Source organism: Rhinoraja longicauda, chromosome 17, assembly GCF_053455715.1.
Source record: "Rhinoraja longicauda isolate Sanriku21f chromosome 17, sRhiLon1.1, whole genome shotgun sequence".
Taxonomy (NCBI): domain Eukaryota; kingdom Metazoa; phylum Chordata; class Chondrichthyes; order Rajiformes; family Arhynchobatidae; genus Rhinoraja; species Rhinoraja longicauda.
The window spans coordinates 12830451-12853745 of NC_135969.1; the positions used below are offsets into that span (position 1 = coordinate 12830451).

The 23295-nt window shown below is 40.8% G+C and overlaps 1 protein-coding gene across 3 annotated transcripts in view; it reads left to right on the forward strand.

Annotated features, from left to right (window-relative positions):
- The window catches only part of celsr3 (cadherin, EGF LAG seven-pass G-type receptor 3), a 188664-nt gene that overhangs the window by 143680 nt on the left and 21689 nt on the right, over window positions 1–23295 (forward strand). For all 3 annotated transcript variants that reach the window (XM_078414152.1, XM_078414154.1, XM_078414153.1), the window contains 6 exons: window positions 320–446; window positions 1583–1789; window positions 10053–10227; window positions 12559–12671; window positions 13344–13423; window positions 21098–21224. In XM_078414152.1, the coding sequence (XP_078270278.1) occupies window positions 320–446; window positions 1583–1789; window positions 10053–10227; window positions 12559–12671; window positions 13344–13423; window positions 21098–21224 (829 nt within the window). The remainder of the gene's footprint in view (window positions 1–319; window positions 447–1582; window positions 1790–10052; window positions 10228–12558; window positions 12672–13343; window positions 13424–21097; window positions 21225–23295) is intronic.

The following is a 23295-nucleotide window of genomic DNA, read 5'->3' on the forward strand; positions in this document are numbered from 1 at the left end:
GAAATTTCAAAGTAAAATCTTTTTTTTTAAAGTGCATTAAATTGCAGCTTTAAAGTTTTCTTAGCTTTATTTTATATTGCCAGAGTGGTGAGAAGCACTATGTGAGAGCTGTACTTAAGTTGATCACAATTAGACAATAGACAATAGGTGCATGAGTAGGCCATTCGGCCCCTGGAGCCAGCACCGCCATTCACCGTGATCATGGCTGATCATGCACAATCAGTACCCCGTTCCTGCCTTCTCCCCATACCCCCTGACTCCGCTATCATTAAGAGAATTGTTAAAGACTTACTCAACTGATGGTCATGATTCCTTGCAGGTCTGAACCAACTGGCACATGGACAGCAAAGGACTGCGATCTTGTTGATCGAAACAACACACATGTCCGTTGTCAATGTTCACAGCTTGGGATCTTTGGGGTTCTAATGGACAGCTCACACCGTGAGGTAAGCATTATTAAAATGCTACCAATTATTCTCACCGTTTTGAAAAATTTGAGCCTCCGAACAGCAGAACATTGATTCAAAACATTAGTTTATCCGAGAATGTTCATCACTGGATAACATTGTGTTGTATTAAATGCCAGGTTCAAAGAGGAAAGGTACTTACAGGAATACAGACAGTGTGCTTGTATGCAAGCAGATTTCCAACTGCATTTTTATATTATCCTTTTTCATGGGGTAAATATATCATTTGTTTCTCTTGCCTTTTTTTTAATTTCAGAAGACTAAGCCACATTTGGATTATTTTTTCTTGTTCATTTTAATGGAAATGAGCATCACAGGCAAGGCCAGATTTTATTGTCCATCTCTAATTTGCCCTTGAGAAGGTGGTGGTGAGCTGCCATCTTCAACCACTGCAAGCCTTGTGCTGGCAAGGTGGGCACAATTAAAGATTTGCAAGTATAAATATTTTCTAATTCTGCTGAACGCCATCTGGTTATACATGATTTGGAGTTCATGTTTAAAAGATAATGTGTTTTGATGCAGCATGCTTATGTGTTTGTCGATTAATGCTGCAAGCTTTTCCATCAGTGGGGCACACCTTCAAAACCATGAAAACCAAGGGTTTTGATCACAGAACTGGAGACAATAGCGTAATCACTTACCTTGGGAGATTGTTGCTTTATTGACCAAGGGACCCTGAAAATATGGCCAGCACACCAAGTGTGATTCACCAAGTGGTTTCACGTAGTCAGTTAACTACTTTATATTTGGTTTCAAAACATAAACAATCACAAATATTTAACTGTAAGATTATTTATATTATATCTGTACTGCGGCCTTTACCTGGGATAGCTTGAAATTCCCAGTCAATGACATGTCTCACTTTCTAGTCTCCTGGTGCCACAGTGCATAAATGGACAGTTTAATCTTGCGACACAAATTTCCATTCTAAGAATTGCAATTTAAATTAAGATGGGAGTACTTTCTTGTCTCATACTAGAGAATAAATATTGGGAAGGCTGTGTGTTTGAAATATGATCTTTATAGGAAACAACAATTATATTCATGCCAAATGGTCTTTTTTATCAACTGCACTTTTTGTGTTCTTGTAAAGCCTATTTGTAATATTCCTGCAGCAACTTGAAGGAGACCTAGAAACATTGGCAATCGTCACTTACTCCAGTATCAGCGTGTCTCTTGCCACACTGCTTCTCACTTTCTTCATCCTGTCTTGTCTAAACGGACTGAAATCCAATATTCGTGGCATCCACTGCAATATTGTGGCAGCTGTGTTCTCCGCTGAGCTAGTTTTCCTGTTGGGAATTAATCAAACAGAAAATCAGGTAAGGAAGCGGGCCAATCTGCAGAAGATTTCTTCCCATAATCACATCTTCAAACAGCACATACTTCAGTCTTGGAGTGAAATGTACCCCTGTGCTTTTTATCAGTCTCGATTTCCTGTGTTCATGGGCCTATTTTTAATCATCTTTCATCCTTTGAGTATCTTTCTACATTTTTTTCTGATTGCAATCACAATTTTCCTATTGTAAGAAAATAACTGCAGATGCTGGTACAAATCGAAGGTATTTATTTCACAAAATGCTGGAGTAACTCAGCAGGTCAGGTAGCATCTCAGGAGAGAAGGAATGGGTGACGATTTTCCTATTTGTTGTCTGATCTTTTTTTAAATCTCTTTCCTCTCCTTATACTTTCTGTTGTCAACAACCTATTTTTCTCAATCTGATCACATTTGAAGCCTGACCACCTCATACAGTTTGGCTTTCTGAATATTGTATTTACTTTGCCCTTTTGATGTATTGGTTTATTGGTGTATTGGTATTGTGCTAAGCATTCTGTACTCCTCTCATACAAATTGCTTATTTTCCTCTTTTTGAAAGATTAGCTCCTGTTTCAATTTCTTATTTTTGTACACGACATAGAAGCTGGAAACTAAGCTTCTATCTGGTGCCGATTGTCCTTACCCTGTAGGGTGCTGTGTATCGATAACAAAATGTTGTTCCACCTCCACAGATTTTCCCAATATGGGAAGATGTTTCAATTTGTCCAGGAAATGTCAGAGAGCATGTCTTTTTGTTGTTGTATTCTGGAAGTGAAGAATTAACATGGTCACAGACTATAATCTTATCTTGTTCAAATTAATTACGTCGCTGAAGATATTTTCAGATGTACAAGTCCAAAGCGTGGACATGGGCTGGAAAGTCGGAGGGCTAGATCTAATGTTACCTGCTATTTGGATATTTAGGAAGGACGTGGAGACCAGTGCATGTTGCATTGTTCTGGTTATCATGTTAGTATTCAAGCACAAACCAGATCTATGGAATCATTACACAAGAAAAAGCAGTTCAATAGCAAAATTCTGCAGATGCTGGAAATCTGAAAAAAAAGGCAGAAAATGCTGACAATTTTCAGCAAGTCTTGCAAAATCTATGGAAAAAGAAAAAGCAATGACCTTTCTTCCAGAACCAGGAAAACTTGTAAATAAAACAAATTGTAGAGTAAGTGGGAAAGTAAAATGGAAGATCCGTAACAGGGTAATGTTCATGATCGATAAATGGTTTATTGTTCAAAACACAATGTGCTGAAGGACCTCAGCAGGTCAGGTAGCACCTGTGGAAGGAATGGACAGGTCAGGACCCTTCTTCAGACTGGACAGGCCACGCTTCGAGTTGGGACCCTTCTTCAGAACGTTTGTTCAGATAGTTTCAAATGGTTTTTTGTTGCTTATCTGGACGAAGATGGCAAAGGTTTATAAATAACAACAAATATATCAGAATGGTGTGGGGGAGATGAGGAGGATATCTAAGCAGGAAAACAGATCTGTTTTAATTTCTAAATGACCCTGTCACCAATAACATCTATGCCACAGTAGTGCAGCTGGTAGAGCTGCTGCCTCACAGCGCCAGGGACCCAGGTTCGATCCTCACCTTGGGCGTTGTCTGTGTGGAGTTTGCACATTCTTCCTGTGACTGCGTGGGATTCCTCTGGGTGCTCCGATTTCCTCCCGCATTAAAAGACGTGTGGATTTGTAGGTTAATTGGCCTCTGTAATTTGACCCGAGTATGTGGGGCGTGGATGCGAAAGTAGGATAACATAGAACTCATGCGAACGGGTAATCGAGGTTCACGTGAACTCCCCAGTGGACCGAAGGGCCTGTTTCCATGCTGTGTCTCTAAAAAATAAATAAAACTAATAACATCTTTTTAAATAGTGTTTGAATGTCATGAATCAGAATTTGGTTGAAGAAAGATTGCACTACTGGACTGAGTTAAATTGGTTTGGGTAGAGAGCTTCCTGGTGTGCTCTGGGAGACTGAGCTGAATGCTTTTCTTGGAGTAAGATTAATAGCGAGCTGGTTCTTGTGATGCGTGAGAATTTTTTAGCAGGGCTGATAAACACAGTAAATTTGGCAAGCACAAAGGTGTTAGCTTTCTGGGCAGCTGTTCTTATGATGTTCTTGGTGGTGGACTGGACAGGAAACCCCTTGTTGATTTGCACCGGAGCTGATTAAGGAGTTGGCTAACTGCTGACTTTGGCTAACGAGGATACAACTTTTCCTCTGGCTACCCTCTAAATGGGAATTTGCAGGCACCACCGGAAGCATTCTCAGCACCAGAGACGGGCATCCACGTTATTATAAACTATCACACGGGGAGTTCAAAACAGTGCCCACCCGCACATTGACAGCAAATTCCCCACACTTCCCTAAACTTTCAAATTCCTTTTTTTTTTTAATGCAGACTTGTTAAAACATAATAAGATTAAAAAAACTTAAAAGCTCAAATAATTTGCTTTTAAGAGTTAAAGCATTTTCAAAAATTCCAAGCACTTTCTAAAAAAATAATATGAACAACCCAATAAAATATGCAGTAGAACAGTACAGCACAGAAACAGCCCCATTGCCCACAATGTCTCTGCCGAATATGATGCCAAGCCTAACTCTTATCTGCACATAATCTATCTGCACATAATCTATATCCCTCCATTTCCTGCAGAACCATGTGATTATCCAAAAGTCTGTTAAATGCCACTTATGGATCTGATTTTATCATCACCACCCATAGCAGTGTGTTCCAGGTGCGCATCATCCTTTGTATAAAATAGAATATAGAACAGTACAATAGAACAGCACAGCAGTAGAATTGCTGCCTTACAGCGCCAGAGACCTGGGTTCAATCCTGACTATGGGTGCTGTATGTGCAGAGTTTGCATGTTCTCCCTATAACCGTGTGTATTTTCTCCAGGTGCTCTGGTTTCCTCTGACACTCCAAAGACGTGCGGGTTTCTAGGTTAATTAGTTTTTGTAAATTGTCCCTAGTGTGTAGGATAGAACTAGAGTACAGGTGGTCATTGGTGATCCCGAAGGGCCTGTTTCCACACCGTATCTGTAAACTAAACTAAACTACAGCACAGGAACAGGCCCTTCAGCCCACAATATTTATGCAAAACATGAAGCTAAGACAAGCCCTGCACATAATCCATAATCCTCCATCCCTTGCATAAACCTGTGCTTATTCAAAAAAGTCACATGTGCCATTTTTATATCTGCGTCCACAAACATTCCCAGTAGCACATTCCAGGCATTCACCTCCCTCTGTAAAAAAACTAGCCCCGCACATCTATATACTAAAACTCTCGGTTGTTTGTTTGTTCCTGAACTACAGCCAAAATGGTACACGATAGCGCAACAATTTTAGGCCCACCTTACTCACCGTCGTCCCTTTGGTGCTAATGGAAGAGGTTTCATTGAAATCGATGTTATATTTTTTAAGTTATTCTCATTTTAAAGTTTAAATCTATCTCCTAGGGAGGGAGGGGGAGTTAAGGGGGATGGAGTGGGAGGAGGGGGCAGGGGAGGGGGGATGGAGGGGGACTGGAGGTAGGAGGGGGGAGGAGGGGAGATAAGGTGGGTTGAGGGGGATGGAGTGGGGGGAGGGGAGCGGAAGGAGGGGAGGGGGAGGGGGGGGAGGGGAGCGGAAGGAGGGGAGGGAGTTGGAGGGAGGGGGAGGGGAGGGGAGGGGAGGGGGAGTGGGGGAGGAGAGGGTGCTGCACCAATGCAGGAGAGGTTTGGGCCCAACGGGTCCACTTGGTTTAGTCTCCTTTAAACTTTGCCCCTCTCACCTTACAGCTCTGCTCTCTCGTATTTGATTTTTCCACCCTAGGGAAATAGGTTCTGACAGTCTACCCTATCTATGCCTCAAAAAGAGTTTAAAAGATTATCCAGATCTGATTAAAGAATATTTTTTAACAACAAAGTCTTAAACTCTTTTTGAACAACAAAAGTCTCTCACAGCCATCCATTCAATTTATGAGGTGATAAGTGGTGATGATTCAGCATATAGGAGGGAGACACAACATTTGGTTGAGTGGTGTCACAAAACTAATCTCTCGCTCAACGCCAACAAGACCAAGGAGATAATTGGTCTCCCCGAGCCAGCTGCCTACCCCTTTTCCGGGGTTACATCCGCACCCGGGTGGTGTTGGAGAGGGACTACGCGCTGTCCACGGGCACCCTGGAGGATTTCCGGGACCGCTGGGCACCGCATGGGGTTGAATGCATCCTGGACAAGGATTGTAACATAGTTGTATAATGGTTTATTTAGTATATTTGTTTCTCTTATATTATGGTGGTGGGTTCTGTTTTGTTTTAAGGTATTGTAAATATTATTTTTAATTTTTTTTTTAAAAGAGATAATTGATTACTTCAGACAGGGGAAGATAAATTCTCTCCTGCATGAGAAGTCATAGTTTTCTGTTTCAGAAACAAATTGCTGAAAGCAAGCTTGTGGATTTTTTTTGTAAAAAGTCAAAGCGCTGGAGGAACTCTGTGGTCAGGCTGCATCTGTGGAAGCAATGGTTGGGGAATGGTCAGGACTCTTCTTCAGACTGGTGGAGATAGGAGAGTTAAAACTGGAGAAGAGAGGTGAGGATGGGGCAAAGCCTGGCGCGTGATAGTGAGAGTGGGAGGAGAGGGATTGGCAGGTGGGTGGAGATAGCAACAAAGGCGAGAGGTGAAAAGCAGACAAAAAGGGTGTGGAAAGGAATGAAAAGGAGGAGTGAAATGTAAAGCTGGAGGGAATGAAATGGGTGAAGGGGACAGGGGTGGGTAAAGAGGAGAGATAAAAGGGAAATGGGAGGGGTAGAAGTGAGCAAACAAAGGAGCAGGGTGACTGCGGTGGTGGGAGATGGTGGGAGAAATGTCTGCACACCAGTGTGGGGGGGGAAGGGGAAAGTGGGGGTATTACTAGAAATTACAAAATTCAGTGTTTGTACGGTTGGACTTTTGTGCTTGTGTAAACTAATGCATGCATAGAAATCCCAACGATATTGTCAGTTACACTGGGTAATGAGAACAAACGCTATATAGCTAAATTTTGGTCTGCCATTGTCTTTCAAAGAAAAAGTGTGGCTTGCATTATGCAGTACCTATTTCTTCCCCTTGGAACATTCCATAGCTCTTAGTAAATAACATTCATCTTTTAAAGTACTGTTGCGCGTACACAAGCACAGTAAGATCCTATAGATTACGTGCATGTCTGGTCAAAATGTGATTCTTGTGGCATTGTTAAAATGATTGGTACAAGGTATTGGAAGAACTATGTAGGATGGAACTGCAATGCTGGTTTACAACAAAGATAGACACAAAATGCCAGAGTAACTCAGCGGGTCAGGCAGCATCTTTGGAAACGTTTCGGGTCATAACCGTTCTTCGGAAGAAACGTCACCAAACTGACCTACTGAGTTACTCCAGCATTTTGTGTCTATATTAGAAGAACTGTTCTATGTTTGAGATTAACTTTTATATTATTCTCTGCAAGGTGCAGAAGGAATCTTTAACATGCACCTGAATGGACCGGGCTTTGGGATGGGGCATATTTGAACAGAAATGCTGCATTCATGCAGAACCAAACAAGAACATCAAAATAATTCATTTGAAGTTTGTAATGGGGTTTCTCAAGATATATAATGCCTTTACCAAATGTAGGATATGGCATCTCTGCCACAATTCAAAAGTGCCAGACATAAATAGAAATGTTAAATTGAAATGAAATAAATAATTTCTACAAAGATCACTGACTTAAGACATGATTTGTTCGGCATTATTTAATGGAACAGAACAAGCACATTGAGGGTTGTGGAGGCCATCAATGGATATTTTTAAGGCAGAGATAGATAGATTCTTGATTAGTATGGGTGTCAGGGGTTATGGGGAGAAGGCAGGAGAATGGGGTTAAGAGGGAAAGAAAGATAAGCCACGATTGAATGGCAGTGTAGACTTGATGGGCCGAATGGCCTAATTCTGCTCTGTTACCTGTGCACTTATGAATTTATGAGTGTTAGATTTTGTAGATACATTTGAATTTGCATTGGCAGGTTTATAAAGAGCTTGCTATACATGAATGTTTTGACTTATACGCAGCTTTTAAATACCTGATTCAAACTATAACTGTTGCAAAGTAACTTGAGCACTGGAAACAGATACAGCCTAACAATAAAATTTGGAGGGGTATCTAATGAACGAAGACTCAATTTGAGCAATGTAGTAGAATAGCTAGCTGGGCTGCGAACCAGATTCAGTCCTATTTCCCAATGCTGTCTGTGTAGTTTACGCAGTCACCCCATGTTTATATGGGTTTGCTCCACATATTCTCATTTTCTGTTATATCCCAAAGATGTGAAAGCTGGTCAGTCAATTAGCCATTTACATCAACCCTGGTCTGTGGGATGAGTGGTAGAATACAGGGCAAATTGATGGAAATGTGGGGAGAATAAAATGAGACTGGTATAGGTTTTATGTAAATGGATACTTCCTGGTCAGAACAGACTAGATGGGCTGAAGGGCAGGTGACCATGCTGCATGAGTCTATGCCTTATAATCTCAGAGATCAGATAACCAGATAATTTGATGTGTTAAAACATTATTGAACCTTTCAGCCATGTTACACCTTTCAGTGCACTCCTGTATACTTGGAGAAAATAATTTAAAAACTGATGAAAAGTTTAAAGAAATGTATTTGCCTGTCATACTGAGGTGCAATGATTCAAGTGTGGGAATGGGTAAGATTTTTCAGATATGTTAAAGAATCACTGGATATTAGGTGTTCTTTAAGTTATGGATAATGCACAAGCTTGTGTGTGTTCAATGTTCAATTTACAAATTCTATGAATATTTTTTATGCTCAATACTTATCCAAGAACACTACAGATGTTACACCAGCATTATAGCCATTGGGGTTTCATAAATTCACCCGCACAGAATTCACAAATTACTATCCAAAAAGTTGAGAAATTGATACTGATACGGTATTTGAATTTGAAGATTTGAAAGAAAGTAAATAAGTCCAAAGATTTTTTTACGCCTCACGTTTCTTGTGGCGTGTGCATACGACATGGCTCCGTTAAATGAAAAGTTACAATACAGCCCGTTTTCTAGCAACGCACTTCCACCCCTCTGTAACATGGGTGTCACCTGTACTCAGTAACAGTGTGAATTCAGCAAGGCTGGTTCAAACATTCTGAAGTCCCACAAAAAATTGTTTTAGGTTGATGGAAATGGAAACGTGTGATCTATGTAATGTGTAGTCTTTGCACAGGTACAATGTTTTATCTCTAGGAGAGAAGTCCTGAAGAACTAATTTTTAAGAGTTATCTACCAAATGACGTTATTGTTAAGAATGGGTTAATTTCCACAGCTTTTTCTTTCTCCTGAAAATGATCTTTTTTTTAAATTCAAGCTTTATGTCAACTAACAGATTGCTGTATTTTGTAGAAAACTTTTTTTTTTAGTCTGAAGAAGTGACCTGATGCGAAATGCCACCTACCCTTTTTCTCCAGAGATGTTGCCTGACCCACAGGGTTACTCCAGCACATTATGGCCAGTCTGAAGTAGGGTCCCGGCCATGTCCAGAGATGCTGCTTGACCCACTGAGTTACTCCAGTACTCTGTGTCTATAACTGCTGTATTTTGTTTTGCTTCTTTTTATCTGCTATTCATATCAGCCTCCGTTGTATCCTGAACCCGAGCTTACTCCCTTGATCTGTTTCAGCTTAAAGTAAAGATGATAATCATTCTTTGCAGAGATCTAATTCATGGAGGATTTTAAGTGTTGAAATTATGGAATTTGCTAAGGGAAGGAGTTGTGTGGAGGATATGAAATTGCAAGATTAGAGTTAAGGGGCAACAACTCAGCTGAGCGATTCTGAAGAACCGCAGTCTGAAGAAGGGTCTTGACCCGAAACGTCACCCATTCCTTCTCTCCAGAAATGCTGCCTGTCCCGCTGAGTTACTCCAGCTTTTTGTGTCTGTCTTGAACAATTCTAATATCATTTACCATCCTAATAGACCATTGAGCTTCAACTGATCCCCAAAAAATGAACTGCTACCTTTGACAAAATGCAAAACATTTGCTCTGTATAACTAAATTACAATCAATATTGAAGCGTTTATAAAATAAATGCTGGTATACGATTTATTTCTCGGATTTAGAGATGATAGAAATTATACTAAATTGAGTTGCATAGTATGAAGTTACAAATGTGACCTTTCAGTGTGAACTGTAATAACCATCATAAATTCTTTCGCCACAGCTCCTATGCACAGTGATTGCTATCTTGTTGCATTATTTTTTTATGGCTACTTTTGCCTGGATCTTCGTAGAATGGCTTCACATCTACCGTATGCACACTGAAGTTAGGAACATCAACTATGGTGCCATGAGATTCTATTATGCCATTGGATGGGGAGTGCCTGCCATCATCACAGGTTGGCACCAGTATTACATGCAGTAATATAAGTGTATACTCACATGCTGGGCATTTCTGTGTTTGCCTAGTATAACGTTATGTTCCTGTCTTTTCCTATAAAAATATGGGGAAATTTGCTGATTCAGGATCTTCTCTCTAATCCAAGCAAGCCCTCCGACCTTTCTCTTACACTTTCAAAACACATTTAAGTCAGACTACTTTTGTAAAGTGGAATATTGGAATAGTTTAATGGGAAAATGTTTAGTTATAGTTTAGTTTAGTTTATGGCTCGTGTATCGAGGTATAGTGAAAATCTTTTTAGTTTAGTTTAATTTAGAGATACAGCGCAGAAACAGACCCTTCGGCCCACCAAATCCGCTTCAACCAAAAGTCCCCACACATTAACACTACTCTACACACACTAGAGACAATTTTACATTCATACAATTATACCAAGCAAATTAACTTACAAACCTGTACGTCTTTGGAGTGTGGGTGGAAATCGAAGATCTCGGAGAAAACCCTTGCAGGTCACGGGGAGAACGTACAAACTCCATACAGACAAGTACCATAGTTGGGATCGATCCCAGGTCTCTGGCGCTGTAAGGCGGTAGTGCTACCCCTACATCACCGTGCTTGTGTTCCGTGCTATCCAGTCCACGGAAAGACTATACATGATTACAATCGAGCCGTACACAGTTTACAGATGCAGGATAAAGGGAATAGCATAGTTAAATTAATAAATGCTGCTGTTGGGGTAGAGGTTTAAAAGAGTGGAGTGGCTGTAATGCGTGATTGCAGATCCACTTCTGTGCCAGCACACATGAGAGTCGCCTGGCTTGGGTTCCATATAAGATCAGTTAGTTTTGAGCATAAAAGCCGATTGAGGAGGAATTTGGGAGGATTTGTTAGTTTTATACTCTCTCCAAGGATCAGTGGTGTCGTTCACAAAAGGCATGTGACAGTGAATTAGGTGGCCCAGTGAAATGGTTACAATAGCAAGGATGACTTAATGCATGGCGTAGAGGTAAAAATTGTGCCTGCAAGATCACATTTCGATCTGTAAGTATATAGGCCCACAAATAGAATAAATCTTTAAGATTGACACTATTTTAGAAAGGACAAATACTCCGATTCAGTATTTTCTGTATGCCACTTGTATCTTCCTCCGAATTCTGGGTCTTAACCTGTCATTCACTATTTTTGCTTAGTACTTTATGTACAATTTTAACCTCTAAGCCAAGCAATAAGTCATCCTTGCTATTGTAACCATTTCACTAGGCCACCTACATTACTATGCAGATTACTGTAGCTACCCAACAAAAATAATACAATTTATGCTATTGAATTAAACTACAAAGAATAATGTACTTTCTATTTATTAGTTTCTCTGTCTTATCATCTGTTATTGCCTTTCCCAAATCACATGCCCATAATCAATCATACACGGTGGCACAGTGGCGTGACGGTAGAGTTGCTGCCTTACTGTGCTTGCAGGGCCGGAGACCCGGGTTCGATCCCGACTGCGGGTGCTGTCTGTACGGAGTTTGTACATTCTCCCCGTGACCTTGTGGGTTTTCTCCGAGATCTTCGGTTTCCTCCCACACTCCAAAGACGTACAGGTTTGTAGGTCAATTGGCTTGCATTTGTATGCTTGGTACAAGTGTAAATTGTCCCTAGTGTGTGTAGGCTTGTGTTAATGTGCGGGGATCACTGGTCGGTGCGGACTTGGTGAGACGAAGGGCCTGTCTCCACGCTGTATATCTCTAAGCTAATTTAAACTAAACCACAAAAACAGAACCCTTGGCCTAACTCGTTCAAGCTGACCAAGATGCACCATCCAAGCTGGTCCCATTTGCCTGTACCAGGTCCATATCCCTCCAAACCGTTCCGAGCCATGTACATGTACAAATGTCTTTTAAATGTTTTTATTCCTCTGGAAGTTCGATCCATGTGTCCACCATCCTCAGGTTCCTTTTAAATAATTTCCCTCTCACCTTAAATATAACCCCTACAGTTCTTGATTGCCCTCCCAGGGGCCAAGGCTCTGTGCATGCAACCTGTTTATGCTCCTTTTGATTGTATGCACCCCTAGAAAATCACCCCTTGGCCTCCTACGCTCCAAGGAATACAATCCTAGCCTGCCTAACCTCTCCATAAAGCTCGGGGTCTCGAGTCCTGACAACATCCTCTTGAATATTCGATGCACTCTTTACCATAAGTTGAGAAAATAAATCACTTACTAGATGGCCTAGTTTTTACAAAGTCTTTGAGAAGATTTGAAAATCTGCATATTTTCTGTTTCTCTTGGTTTATAAATGTTCTCTTGGTTTATTTATGTGTTTTCCAGGTCTTGCAGTAGGTCTGGATCCAGAAGGTTATGGAAATCCTGATTTCTGCTGGATCTCTGTACATGATAAGCTGATCTGGAGCTTTGCTGGACCAATTGCAGTTGTTATTGTGGTAAATCTGACTTCAACTCTTGTAATATTTTTAGAATTAGTATTGGAGCTCTGTGCCTTCTGTAAAATGTATTTGTGGCATAATAATAATCATGTTTCATTGAATTGTTTATTTTCCTTGATCTAGCTAGCTATTTTATTTCTGTTACCCTCTCCTGCTGGCAGTTCTTCCCTTCAACCACCCATCTTAAGGGTCTGATGTTCCATATCCAAACAACAGGAGAAATAATCCAAACAATCCAAATTCTTTGGATATGGAACATGACCTCTGGCCTTGTAGGCTACTGATAAAATTAAAATGACTTCCAAATTGTCTGCGAAAATACAAAATGTAATATATTCTTATATTAATATACTCCTGACCTCTGGCCTTGTAGGCTACTGATAAAATTAAAATGACTTCCAAATTGTCTGCGAAAATACAAAATGTAATATATTCTTAACAACTTGAATGCTACTGTTAATTGCATCTGGCCCTCCCATTGGATATATGAACCCTTTAAGACTTGTAGTATTTCATCTCCCACCTTGTACATGAAACCACTACTGTCATGATAGACTTATTTGAAAATCCTTCTGTTCAGTTTCTTTTTCCCACTTCATCTGTATATTTCGAGTCCTTTTTGAAGTCTGGGCTATTATACATAGTCACTCAGATGTTTGCTGCTTTTAGATGAACATTGTGATATCCTTGTTGGTAGCAAGAATTTCCTGTGCCCCAACACAGAAGGAAGCCAAGAAAAAATCAATACTGTAAGTAGTCCAAACTTCCATATTAATCAAAATAAAGCAACGCTGTTGACATTTTTACTTGTATTTTTAAATTTACTACAGATGTTGACATTTATTCGGTATTTTGTTATATACTGAAATAGCTGTTAAGTTCTTCAATCCTGCCCATTTATAAATGTGGATGTTAAATCTGAAGAAAGTCTTTAGAATTAATATATTTTATTGGTGACTTGCTTTCCTGCACAAAATTACACAATAGTTGAAGATTTTCTGCTTTTTGCTGTCTTGTGAAACAAAAGTATATGATTTGGCTTACTGCTGATGGAGATATGCAAATGATCTCACTTGAAAGAAAATGAAACAAAAGCTAATTAACTAATTGCTGTTAAGAAATTGAGAAACTGCTGTCAGTGTGAATTTTGTTCCAAGCTTTAGAGAGATTGATAGATGAATAGCAAAAATGATTGCCCATATTTTACTACATGTTTGTGTACCCATGTTTATTTGATAAGATGCACCCAGTAAAATCGAAGCCTCTGGAATGAACGGTTTTCGAGTAGGATGGGAGATAATGTATTGAGGAAGGATTTAAACTTAGTGAGATACAGGGAAGAGAAATGTGCACAGTGGTGGACTTAAAGCAAAGAGGATCAATAGAAGAAATTTTAGTCGAGCAATGAAAATAATAATGTTGATAAAATGGAAAGAAACTAGTAAAGAGTGGAAACGATTGATGACACGAGCTGTTCATATCTAAACTTGTAACTAGTCTGATGTCTTAAGAGATGAGATAAAACACTTTTGCCAGGAATATGGGATATGTTAGGAAATGGATGCACGTGGGATAACATAGAACTAGCATGAATGGATGATCCATGGTCGCTGGGGACTCAGTGGGCCGCAGGGTCTGTTTCCATGCTTCATCTTTTAATCAATCATAGAGTGATACAGTGTGGAAATAGGCCATTCGGCCCAACTTTCCCACACCGGCCAACATGTCCCAGCTACATTAGTCCCACCTGCCTGTATTTGGTCCATATTCCTCCAAAGTTATCCTATCCATGTACCTGTCTAACTGTTTCTTAAACGCTGGGATAGTCCCAGCCTCAACTACCTCCTCTGGCTGCTTGTTCCATACACCCACCACCCTTTCTGTGAAAAATCAATCAATCAACAAGTAAATGGATGGGAGCAGCTTTCAAGTATCGCCTGGTTCTAAATCTGCAGTTCTTTCGTCAGAGGTAGAGAATTTGCTACAATGATTTTTCTTCCTGCTCGGACATCAAAGCAGCATCAATCTTCAGCTCCTTCAGTTTCTCATCTGTATGGTCACCTTGGCATAATCATCAAAAGACATAGCATTTGGTAACTCGCATAGCCAGCATGGTTTTGGTACTGGTATTAGTTCATTATTGTCATGTGTTCTGAGATAGAGAAAAGCTTTATTTTGCATGCTGTCCGGGCAAATCATACCACACATGAGTACAACAGATGTACAAAAGAGTACAAAAGAAAGGAAACAAGATTGCAGAATATTGTGTTATAGAGAAAGTGTTATAGAGAAAGTGCACATAAAATAATTCCAATGGCCACAACAAAGAAGATTGGGAGATTACCTGATCCTCTGCTTTGTGCAAAGCCCTGCACGAGGCACATAGGAACAGCAAAAGCTCCTTTTCCTCATGAATCATAATGTGCATTACCATCATCAGCTCCTGCCACAAACCCTCTCCATCATTGATGCATGTATATTTTTCATTAAAAAAAATCCTATTTGACATGATTCAAATAAAGTTTACAGATCTCTAAAGCAGCTCAATGGGGTTGTAAGAATACATTTATAAGATAATCAGGAACCAAAAGAACATTGAGTGATCATTTCCCAGGGAACATAACTTAGGCCTGTCTGACTTTAAAATTGGCAGCATTTTTCAGCTGCAAGGTAATTATTTCATTAGGAGTGTGCAGAATGCAGAATAGTATTTCAAATCCATGAGTAATCAATAGCACTGCTTTTTGTAGAAAAATAAGTTATCATTGTCATTGAGCTGTATAATGAAAAAATACAAGAGTTATTCCCTCGTATGTTTTTAATGAATACTCTTGTACAGTTGCTCAGTTGTCTTCATCCATTTACAATCGCTTGAACTGTACTGATTTGATTATTTCTTGCATAGAGTTTGTACAGTTTGGTGTTTGCTATTTTTAAACTAAATCTCTTTTCCTTTTTTTTTCAATTTCCCTTGTTCATTTTCCAATTTACCATTTATTGTGACCATGATAGCATGGTGCAGATGAATAAACTAGGGAATCGAGAAAGCCTCAGTAATACTCGATATAGGTATTTAATTTTATTTTAAAATTTATTTAAAATTTATGAAGAACAATTCCTGGCTTTGACCACACTGCCATTGGGAGAGACTGAGGGTGTGGGTCAGAAAGGTGCCTCTGTGCTTTAATTTATACTTATTTGTCTATTGCAATGGTACATGTACAACTGATGAACCTTGCCCAAATCAAGTGCCTGAGAGAATGAAATCCGACTTGAAGCTTCAGTGTGATCTACTGCTTTCGACTTTGAGAGTATCTGTCCATCTTGTAACTACCATGTTGGTTTTGACCTATTAATTTTCCATGGATCATGAGCATGTATCTCAATATATTTTTACACTATTCAATACAAAATTGTCTCCTAGTTTAATTGTTCCCTGGAACAGTTGTATAAACCTGCCCAGCCTGGCAATTTTAAAAACAACTCGAAAACAATATTCACCCTTGTATTTATTTAATTTGTTCTGTTTGAACCTTTGTTTACACGGCTACTTTTAACCAAGTTATCTTATTAGTAGCTAAATGAATATTTGTTGTTTTCAGTAATTTAACTGATGTACGTACCGATGGTAAACATACATGTGGGGCAGGAGCTGGCAAGTGATAGGTAGATCCAGCTATGTCAGATAGAGGAGAAAAGGGTGGTGATGGTCACAAAGGCTGGAGGCGATAAGTGAAGAAAACAAAGGCATGCAGATGGTGGAATCTGAGAAGAAAGAAGGGTGAGGAGAGAAATGTAGAACCAGAGGGAGGGACGGTGGGTAGACAGAAACTGAAAGGGGGAGTGAATCGGGGCTTGGAGGAGGTAAGGGTGAGTGATGAACAGAAGGAGGAGGTGGAAGAGGGGAAAGAAAGGTGTGCGAGAGAGAGCTTTGGTAGATCAGAAGGAGAGAGGAGGAGAGGGGAGTGGAATGTATAGGAGACCATTCACTCAGCTCCATTCAGGGACCTAAGCCATCCTTCCAAGTGAAACAGAGGTTTACATGCAACTCCTTCAAACTTCTCTATTGCATTTGATACAATCACCCCTCCTTGTGTAAATCCACCTACCACTTGCCATCTTCTTGCCCATCCCCTTCCCCTCATCTTTTTCTACCACCTATCTGCCCACTTCTTCAGTCTTGAAGAAGGGCCCTGACCCGAAATGTGATCTGTCCATTTCGCTCCACAGATGCTACTGGACCTGCTGAATTCCTCCAGCAATTTGGTTTTTGCTCAAGATTCCAGCATTTGTAGTCGCTTGTGCCCTTAGAAACAACATTGCCCAGGTTTAATAGCAGCACAATAGCTCCACCTGGCTGTAATAAGGCAGTATCGTCTGAGCAGAAAACGCTAAATTCTCAATAACATCTTGAATTATGTCTTTATTTTCATACCCAGAGCAAATAATTTAAACAGTTTGATTTCAAGAAACTGTGGCATAGAAGAGGGTTTTTCAGCTAAAATAGTAGATGGCATGGCGTCGCAGCAGTAGAGTTGCTGCCTCACTGCGCCAGAGACCCGGGTTCGATCCTGACGATCCCTAGAACACCTGGAGAAGAGAGACACCTACGTCAGACTCTTATTCATAGACTACAGCTCTGACTTTAATACCATTATTCCATCCAAGCTTATCACCAAACTTGCAGGACTTGGGGTCAGCACTTATCTCCGCAACTGGATCCTCGGCTTCCTGACCAACAGACCCCAATCAGTGAGGATAGGGAACAAATCATCCTCCACGATAATCCTCAACACTGGTGCTCCACAAGGATGCGTTCCCAGCCCTCTTTACACCTTGCGCACCCACGACTACGCCGCCGTGTACAAATCTAATTCAATTTTCAAATTCGCAGACGACACCCACCATTGTGGGTCGGATATCAAATAATGATGAGACAGAGCACAAGGAGATTGAGAACCTCGTGTCCTGGTGTCGAGACAACAACTTTGCTCTCAATGTCAGAAAGACAAAGGAGATAGTGATCGACTTCAGGAAGCGAAGTGGTACACATACCCTAGTTTGCATTGATGGTGCCGAAGTAGAGATGGTCGAAAACTTCAAATTCCTCTGAGTCAATGTCACCAACAACTTCTTCTGGACCACCCACATTGAAGCAACGACCAAGAAGGCACACCAACACCTTTACTTCCTGCGAAGGCTTAGGAAGTTTAGCATGTCCCTGACAACTCTCACCAACTTCTACAGATGCACCGTAGAAAGCATTTTATCAGGATGCATCGCAGCTTGATTTATGAATAGCTCCATCCAAGACCGCAAGAAATTGCAGTGAATTGTGGACGCAGCCCAGGCCATCACACAAACCAACCTCCCTTCTATTGACTCCATTTATACGTCTTGCTGCCTCAGCTAGGCCAGCAGCATAATCAAGGACGAGTCACACCCTGACCACTCCCTCTTCTCTGCTTTCCCATCAGGCAACAGGTATAGTGTGAAAATGCACACCACCAGATTCAGGGACAGTTTCTTCCCAGCTGTTATCAGGCAACTGAATCATCCTACCACAACAGAGAGTAGTCCCATCGACTATCCTTGACTGGACTTTCTTGGCTTTACCTTGCACTAAACGTTATTCCCTTATCGTGTACCTATACACTGTAAATGGATTGATTGTAATCATGTATTGTTTTTCTGCTGACTGGTTAACACGCAACAAAAAGCTTTTCACTGTACCTTGGTACTCGTGACAATAAACTAAACTGAACTGAAACTGACAACAGGTGCTGTCTGTATGGAGTTTTACATTCTCCCTGTGACCGTATGGGTTTTCCCGTGGTGCTCCGGTTTCTCCCCATACTCCAAAGACGTACAGGTTTGTAGGTTACTTGGTAAATTGTTCCTAGTGTGTAGGATAGTGCTAGTGGACGGGTAGCTGGTCGGCGCGGACTCGGTAAGTTCTAATAAAGCACCACATGTATTTTATGCGGCAATATAATTTTGAGGTCTTTAGCCTGAATTGCCTTTTCTTTGCAGGTTACTAAAATTTGCAAGAACTTAAGCGTATTTTCACTGATAACATTTTTATTTAAAGGATTGGCTTACTAGTGAAGGGTTACTTCGTGGTTGTATCAGGAAATATGTTTTTTTTTAATGTAATTCAATCCCAGTTTAATGCTACCTGTTGTAGTGATCTGTTGTGCTAGTAAGAATTTCATTCTATTTGGTTCATCTATATACTAAAACACTCGTTTATTTGTTTGTTCCTAAACTACAACCAAAACAGTACAATATAGTGCGACAATTTTAGGCCCACCTTACTCACCGTCGTCCCTTTGGTGCTAATGGAAGGAGTTTCATTGAAATCGGTCTTATATTTTTTGTTATTCACATTTTAATGTTTAAATCTATCACTGAGGGAGGGAAGGAGTGGAGGGAGGGGAAGGAGGATAAGGGTGGTTAAGGGGGATGGAGTGGGGGGGAGGAGGGAGGGGAGGAGGGGGGGGATGGAGTGGGGGGGAGGGGAAGAGGGAGGTGGAGGGGAGGGGGAAGGGGGTTGGTGTGGGGGGAGGGGAGGGGGGAGGAGAGGGTGCTGCACCAATGCAGGAGAGGTTTGGGCCCAACGGGTCAACATGGTCTAGTATGAGAATAAAACACTCTTGACTTTCTTGATGCTGTGGTGTTCGCTATTCACCAGTTTTATCCCTTTATTCAGTTAAGTTCAGTTTATTGTCACATGTACCGAGGTACAGTGAAAAGCTTTTGTTGCGTGCTAACCAGTCAGCGGAAAGACAATATATTAGCAGTAAATTAATATGTTCAGAAGTCTTACACCACCAACATTAAGAGGGAGGAAAGAGATGTAAACAAAACATCCCAAACCACAGTCACTAACTTGGAAAGAGTATATCCTATCATAGTTCAGGCATTTTGAAACATTTATATTTTTACCAGAGATTTACTGTAACAGTGGCTGTTCACACCATCTTTATTCCTACAGCCATCCATTCTCTTTCCTGTAGCAACATCCAGTGAAGCAAATTCGCTAATGTAATGTCATTCACAGCAAAGTCTCTGGAGCCTGGGACATTTGTGGCTATTCAGTTAAAATTAAGAATTGATTTGCATTTTAAGAATAACTACTCCTTTAACCATGACCCATTTATTTCTTTATCTTAAGCAATTCTTAATAAACTACCAGACTCTTGCTTTGATATTTTGCCAACCAATGTCTGTCCTTGCAGCCTGGAAGACAAAGCGTAAAGATAAAAGTTGAAAGAAATGCAAGCTAGCACTTCTCTGATATCTGTGGTAAATTATTACAACATAGAGATATATATGCAGTTACAGTGAGACAAAGGAATTGGGAGTGAAGAATGAGACAAGCATTGTACAGCTTAACAAGCATGTTAAGACTGAATTTTGCATCAGGGTTTCCAAATTGAAACACTTTGTTTAAAAATAGTTTTGCTTTTGCCACTATTTAATTTTGTTCAACTGAGCAAAATTCTTCAGAACACATTATACTTTAGTTATGTAACAGTTCATTTTTTGTAACCTGCAAGGTTCAATTTATCTTAAGCAGTGTGCAGTGTTTTCCCCCTGCAAAATCCCCTGGTAGACTGGGCCTAGTTTTATATAGTCCAGACCTTGCATTTGTTTACATGCTTAGGGCTGCCAGGAGACGCATGAGGAACTGGGACACCGGGATTAAACCTGGGCCTTACAAAAACGTCAATCTTACCGGTCCTCTGTGAGTAGATGCTGCTAACCACTCCGTCCTTCACGTTCTGTTTTTTCCCCCCACCCAATGGGTAACATTTATCTGTCTTTTTCCTCTTTTTCTTGCCCTCGTGTAGTCCTTACACTTGCCAGGAGAATGAATCAATTTGCCCTCGGTAATGACCTGCATCTGTGATCACCACCACCCTATCTGGAGGCATGATTCAGATGTAATCTCATTCCATGCTAGAGTGTACTCTTGTGGTAAAGCTGCAGTGATAATTGTCCCTTACCACCAACTGGAACAGCTAACAAGAATGTGCTAAGAGTCGGTTTTGAGTGTCAGGCAGGCTCTGAGCTAAATCAATGTAAATTCATGGTCGTAAACATCTACTCTGCTACTTTCTTAATGTACAATGTTTCTGTTAATAATAATTGGAGCTTTTCACAAACTAATTAACAATACTCTTATTAACAGTTCTTCATACAATTATATCTTACCAATAACGCTATATTTGTCTTGTTGCCTAAACTGAGCTTTGCCTTCACACAAATCTGTCCTCTTCTCCCAACAGCCCCCCTCCCCCTGCCCTTGCACATTTTTGTTTCAGCAATGGCAGGTATGCTGTTTCTTCCAACCAGCTTTGCTGTTCACCTGCTGTCTCGTTGTGTAGGTTATTCTCTGCTTCTCTCCATCTCTCCAGTACCACAGTGCGAAGCGCTTTCATTCTGCTGCTAATCGTTAGCACCACATGGCTCTTTGGGCTGATGGCTGTCAACAACAGTATCCTTGCTTTTCACTACCTCTACACTGTCCTCTGCTGTTTTCAGGTAAACACTAACTCTCACTAACCATCTGCATGGCAACATATTCTAAGGTGACCTGTCTGCGTGATGGAATTCAACCCATTATTTTCCATGTGTGATTATTACTGTGAAAACTGTTTGACATTTGCAGTCAGTGTAAGATCATCTTGTGATAACTCGTCTTTTATTGCTTTATTGAAATTATCTTTTTCTCCAATATATTTGAAGTTGAGATGGTTGCATTTAGTTGTCTTATATGACCTACCCGAACAATGAAAGGCCTAGACAGAGTGGATGTAAAGAGGATGTTTCCTGCAGTTGGAGAGTCTAGGTCTAGACGGCACAGCCTCAGATTAAAAGGACGTACCTTTTGAATGGAGATGAGGAATTTCTTTAGCCAGAGGGTGCTCAATCCGTGGAATTCATTGCCGCAAATGGCTGTAATTGGAGCCATTACCGGCCAATTATTGGAGGCCAAGTTATTGGGTATTTTTAAAGCAGAGTTTGATAGGTTCTTGATTAGTAAGGGTGTCAAAGGATACGGGGGAAGGCAGGAGAAAGGGGTTGAGAGGGAAAAATAGATCAGCCATGATCAAATGGCGAAGCAGACTCGATGGACTGAATAGCCTAATTCTGCTCCGATGTCTTATGTTTGCTGAATCGCAGTGTTTATACACATCTGTGTCAAGCAAAATTTGAATAGTCACTTGTCCGATGCTTACCTGCACAATACAGATTATGTAACAATATATTTCCAATCAGTCCTGAATATCCTCCATGCTTGGTGATGGTTGTAAAGCCTAATGGGTCCAATAATATAATGCTTAAATTACAAGATTATTAGACAGAGGCTTGAACCATTGATCCAGAGATACAAATTTAAATCCCACAAAGCCAGCTAGGGAATAAGATTAAATAACTAAATAAATCAGGAATTTTTTTAAAATCCTGTAACCAGCAACAGCAACCATGAAGCAAGGTTATTTTTTCAAAACACACCTGAATCAGTAAATTCCTTCAGGCAAGGAAATTTGGCATCCTTACCTTGCCTGGTCTACGTAAACTTACTTGTACAACTCAATACTTATTACAACACGGAAGAAGACCAAGATAGCTCTAAGCATTACAAACCCGGCTGTCCAATCAGTCCTTGTTGTAATGTCCTCCAGTTCATAACACAGCATTGATCAAAACCTGGACCAAAGAACTGAATTCTGGCTAAGAGGAGGTGAGAATGATTGCACTCGACCTCAAGACACCATTTGATTGAATGGGGCATTGAGTTGAGCTGGCAGACCTTAAGTTGTTCAGTGCAGAATCAGGCTCTTCAGCCTGCCATATACAGACACAAAATGCTGGACTAACTCAGTGGGGCAGGCAGCATCTCTGGAGAGAAGGAATGGGTGACATTTCGGGTCGAGACCCTTCTTCAGACATGGTGGGCTCTTCAGCCGCCATATCTATGCTGCCCATTTAGTACTTAACTAAACTAATTCCATTTACCAGCACTTCATCCCTGGCAATAGACAATAGGTGCAGGAGTAGGCCATTCGGCCCTTCGAGCCAGCACAGCCATTCAATGTGATCAAGGCTGATCATTCTCAATCAGTACCCCGTTCCTGCTTTCTCCCCATACCCCCTGACTCCGCTATCCTTAAGAGCTCTATCTAGCTCTCTCTTGAATGTATTCAGAGAATTGGCCTCCACTGCCCTCTGAGGCAGAGAATTCCACAGATTGACAACTCTCTGACTGAAAACGTTTTTCCTCATCTCTGTTCTAAATGGCCTACCCCTTATTCTTAAACTGTGGCCCCTGGTTCTGGACTCCCCCAACATTGGGAACATGTTTCCTGCCTCTAATGTGTCCAACCCCTTAATAATCTTATACGATAAGATCCCCTCTCATCCTTCTAGTCGCTCCAGTCTTTCAACATATGACAGTCCCGCCATTCCGGGAATTAACCTAGTAAACCTACGCTGCACGCCCTCAATAGCAAGAATATCCTTCCTCAAATTTGGAGACCAAAACTGCACACAGTACTCCAGGTGCGGTCTCACTAGGACCCTGTACAACTGCAGAAGGACCTCTTTGCTC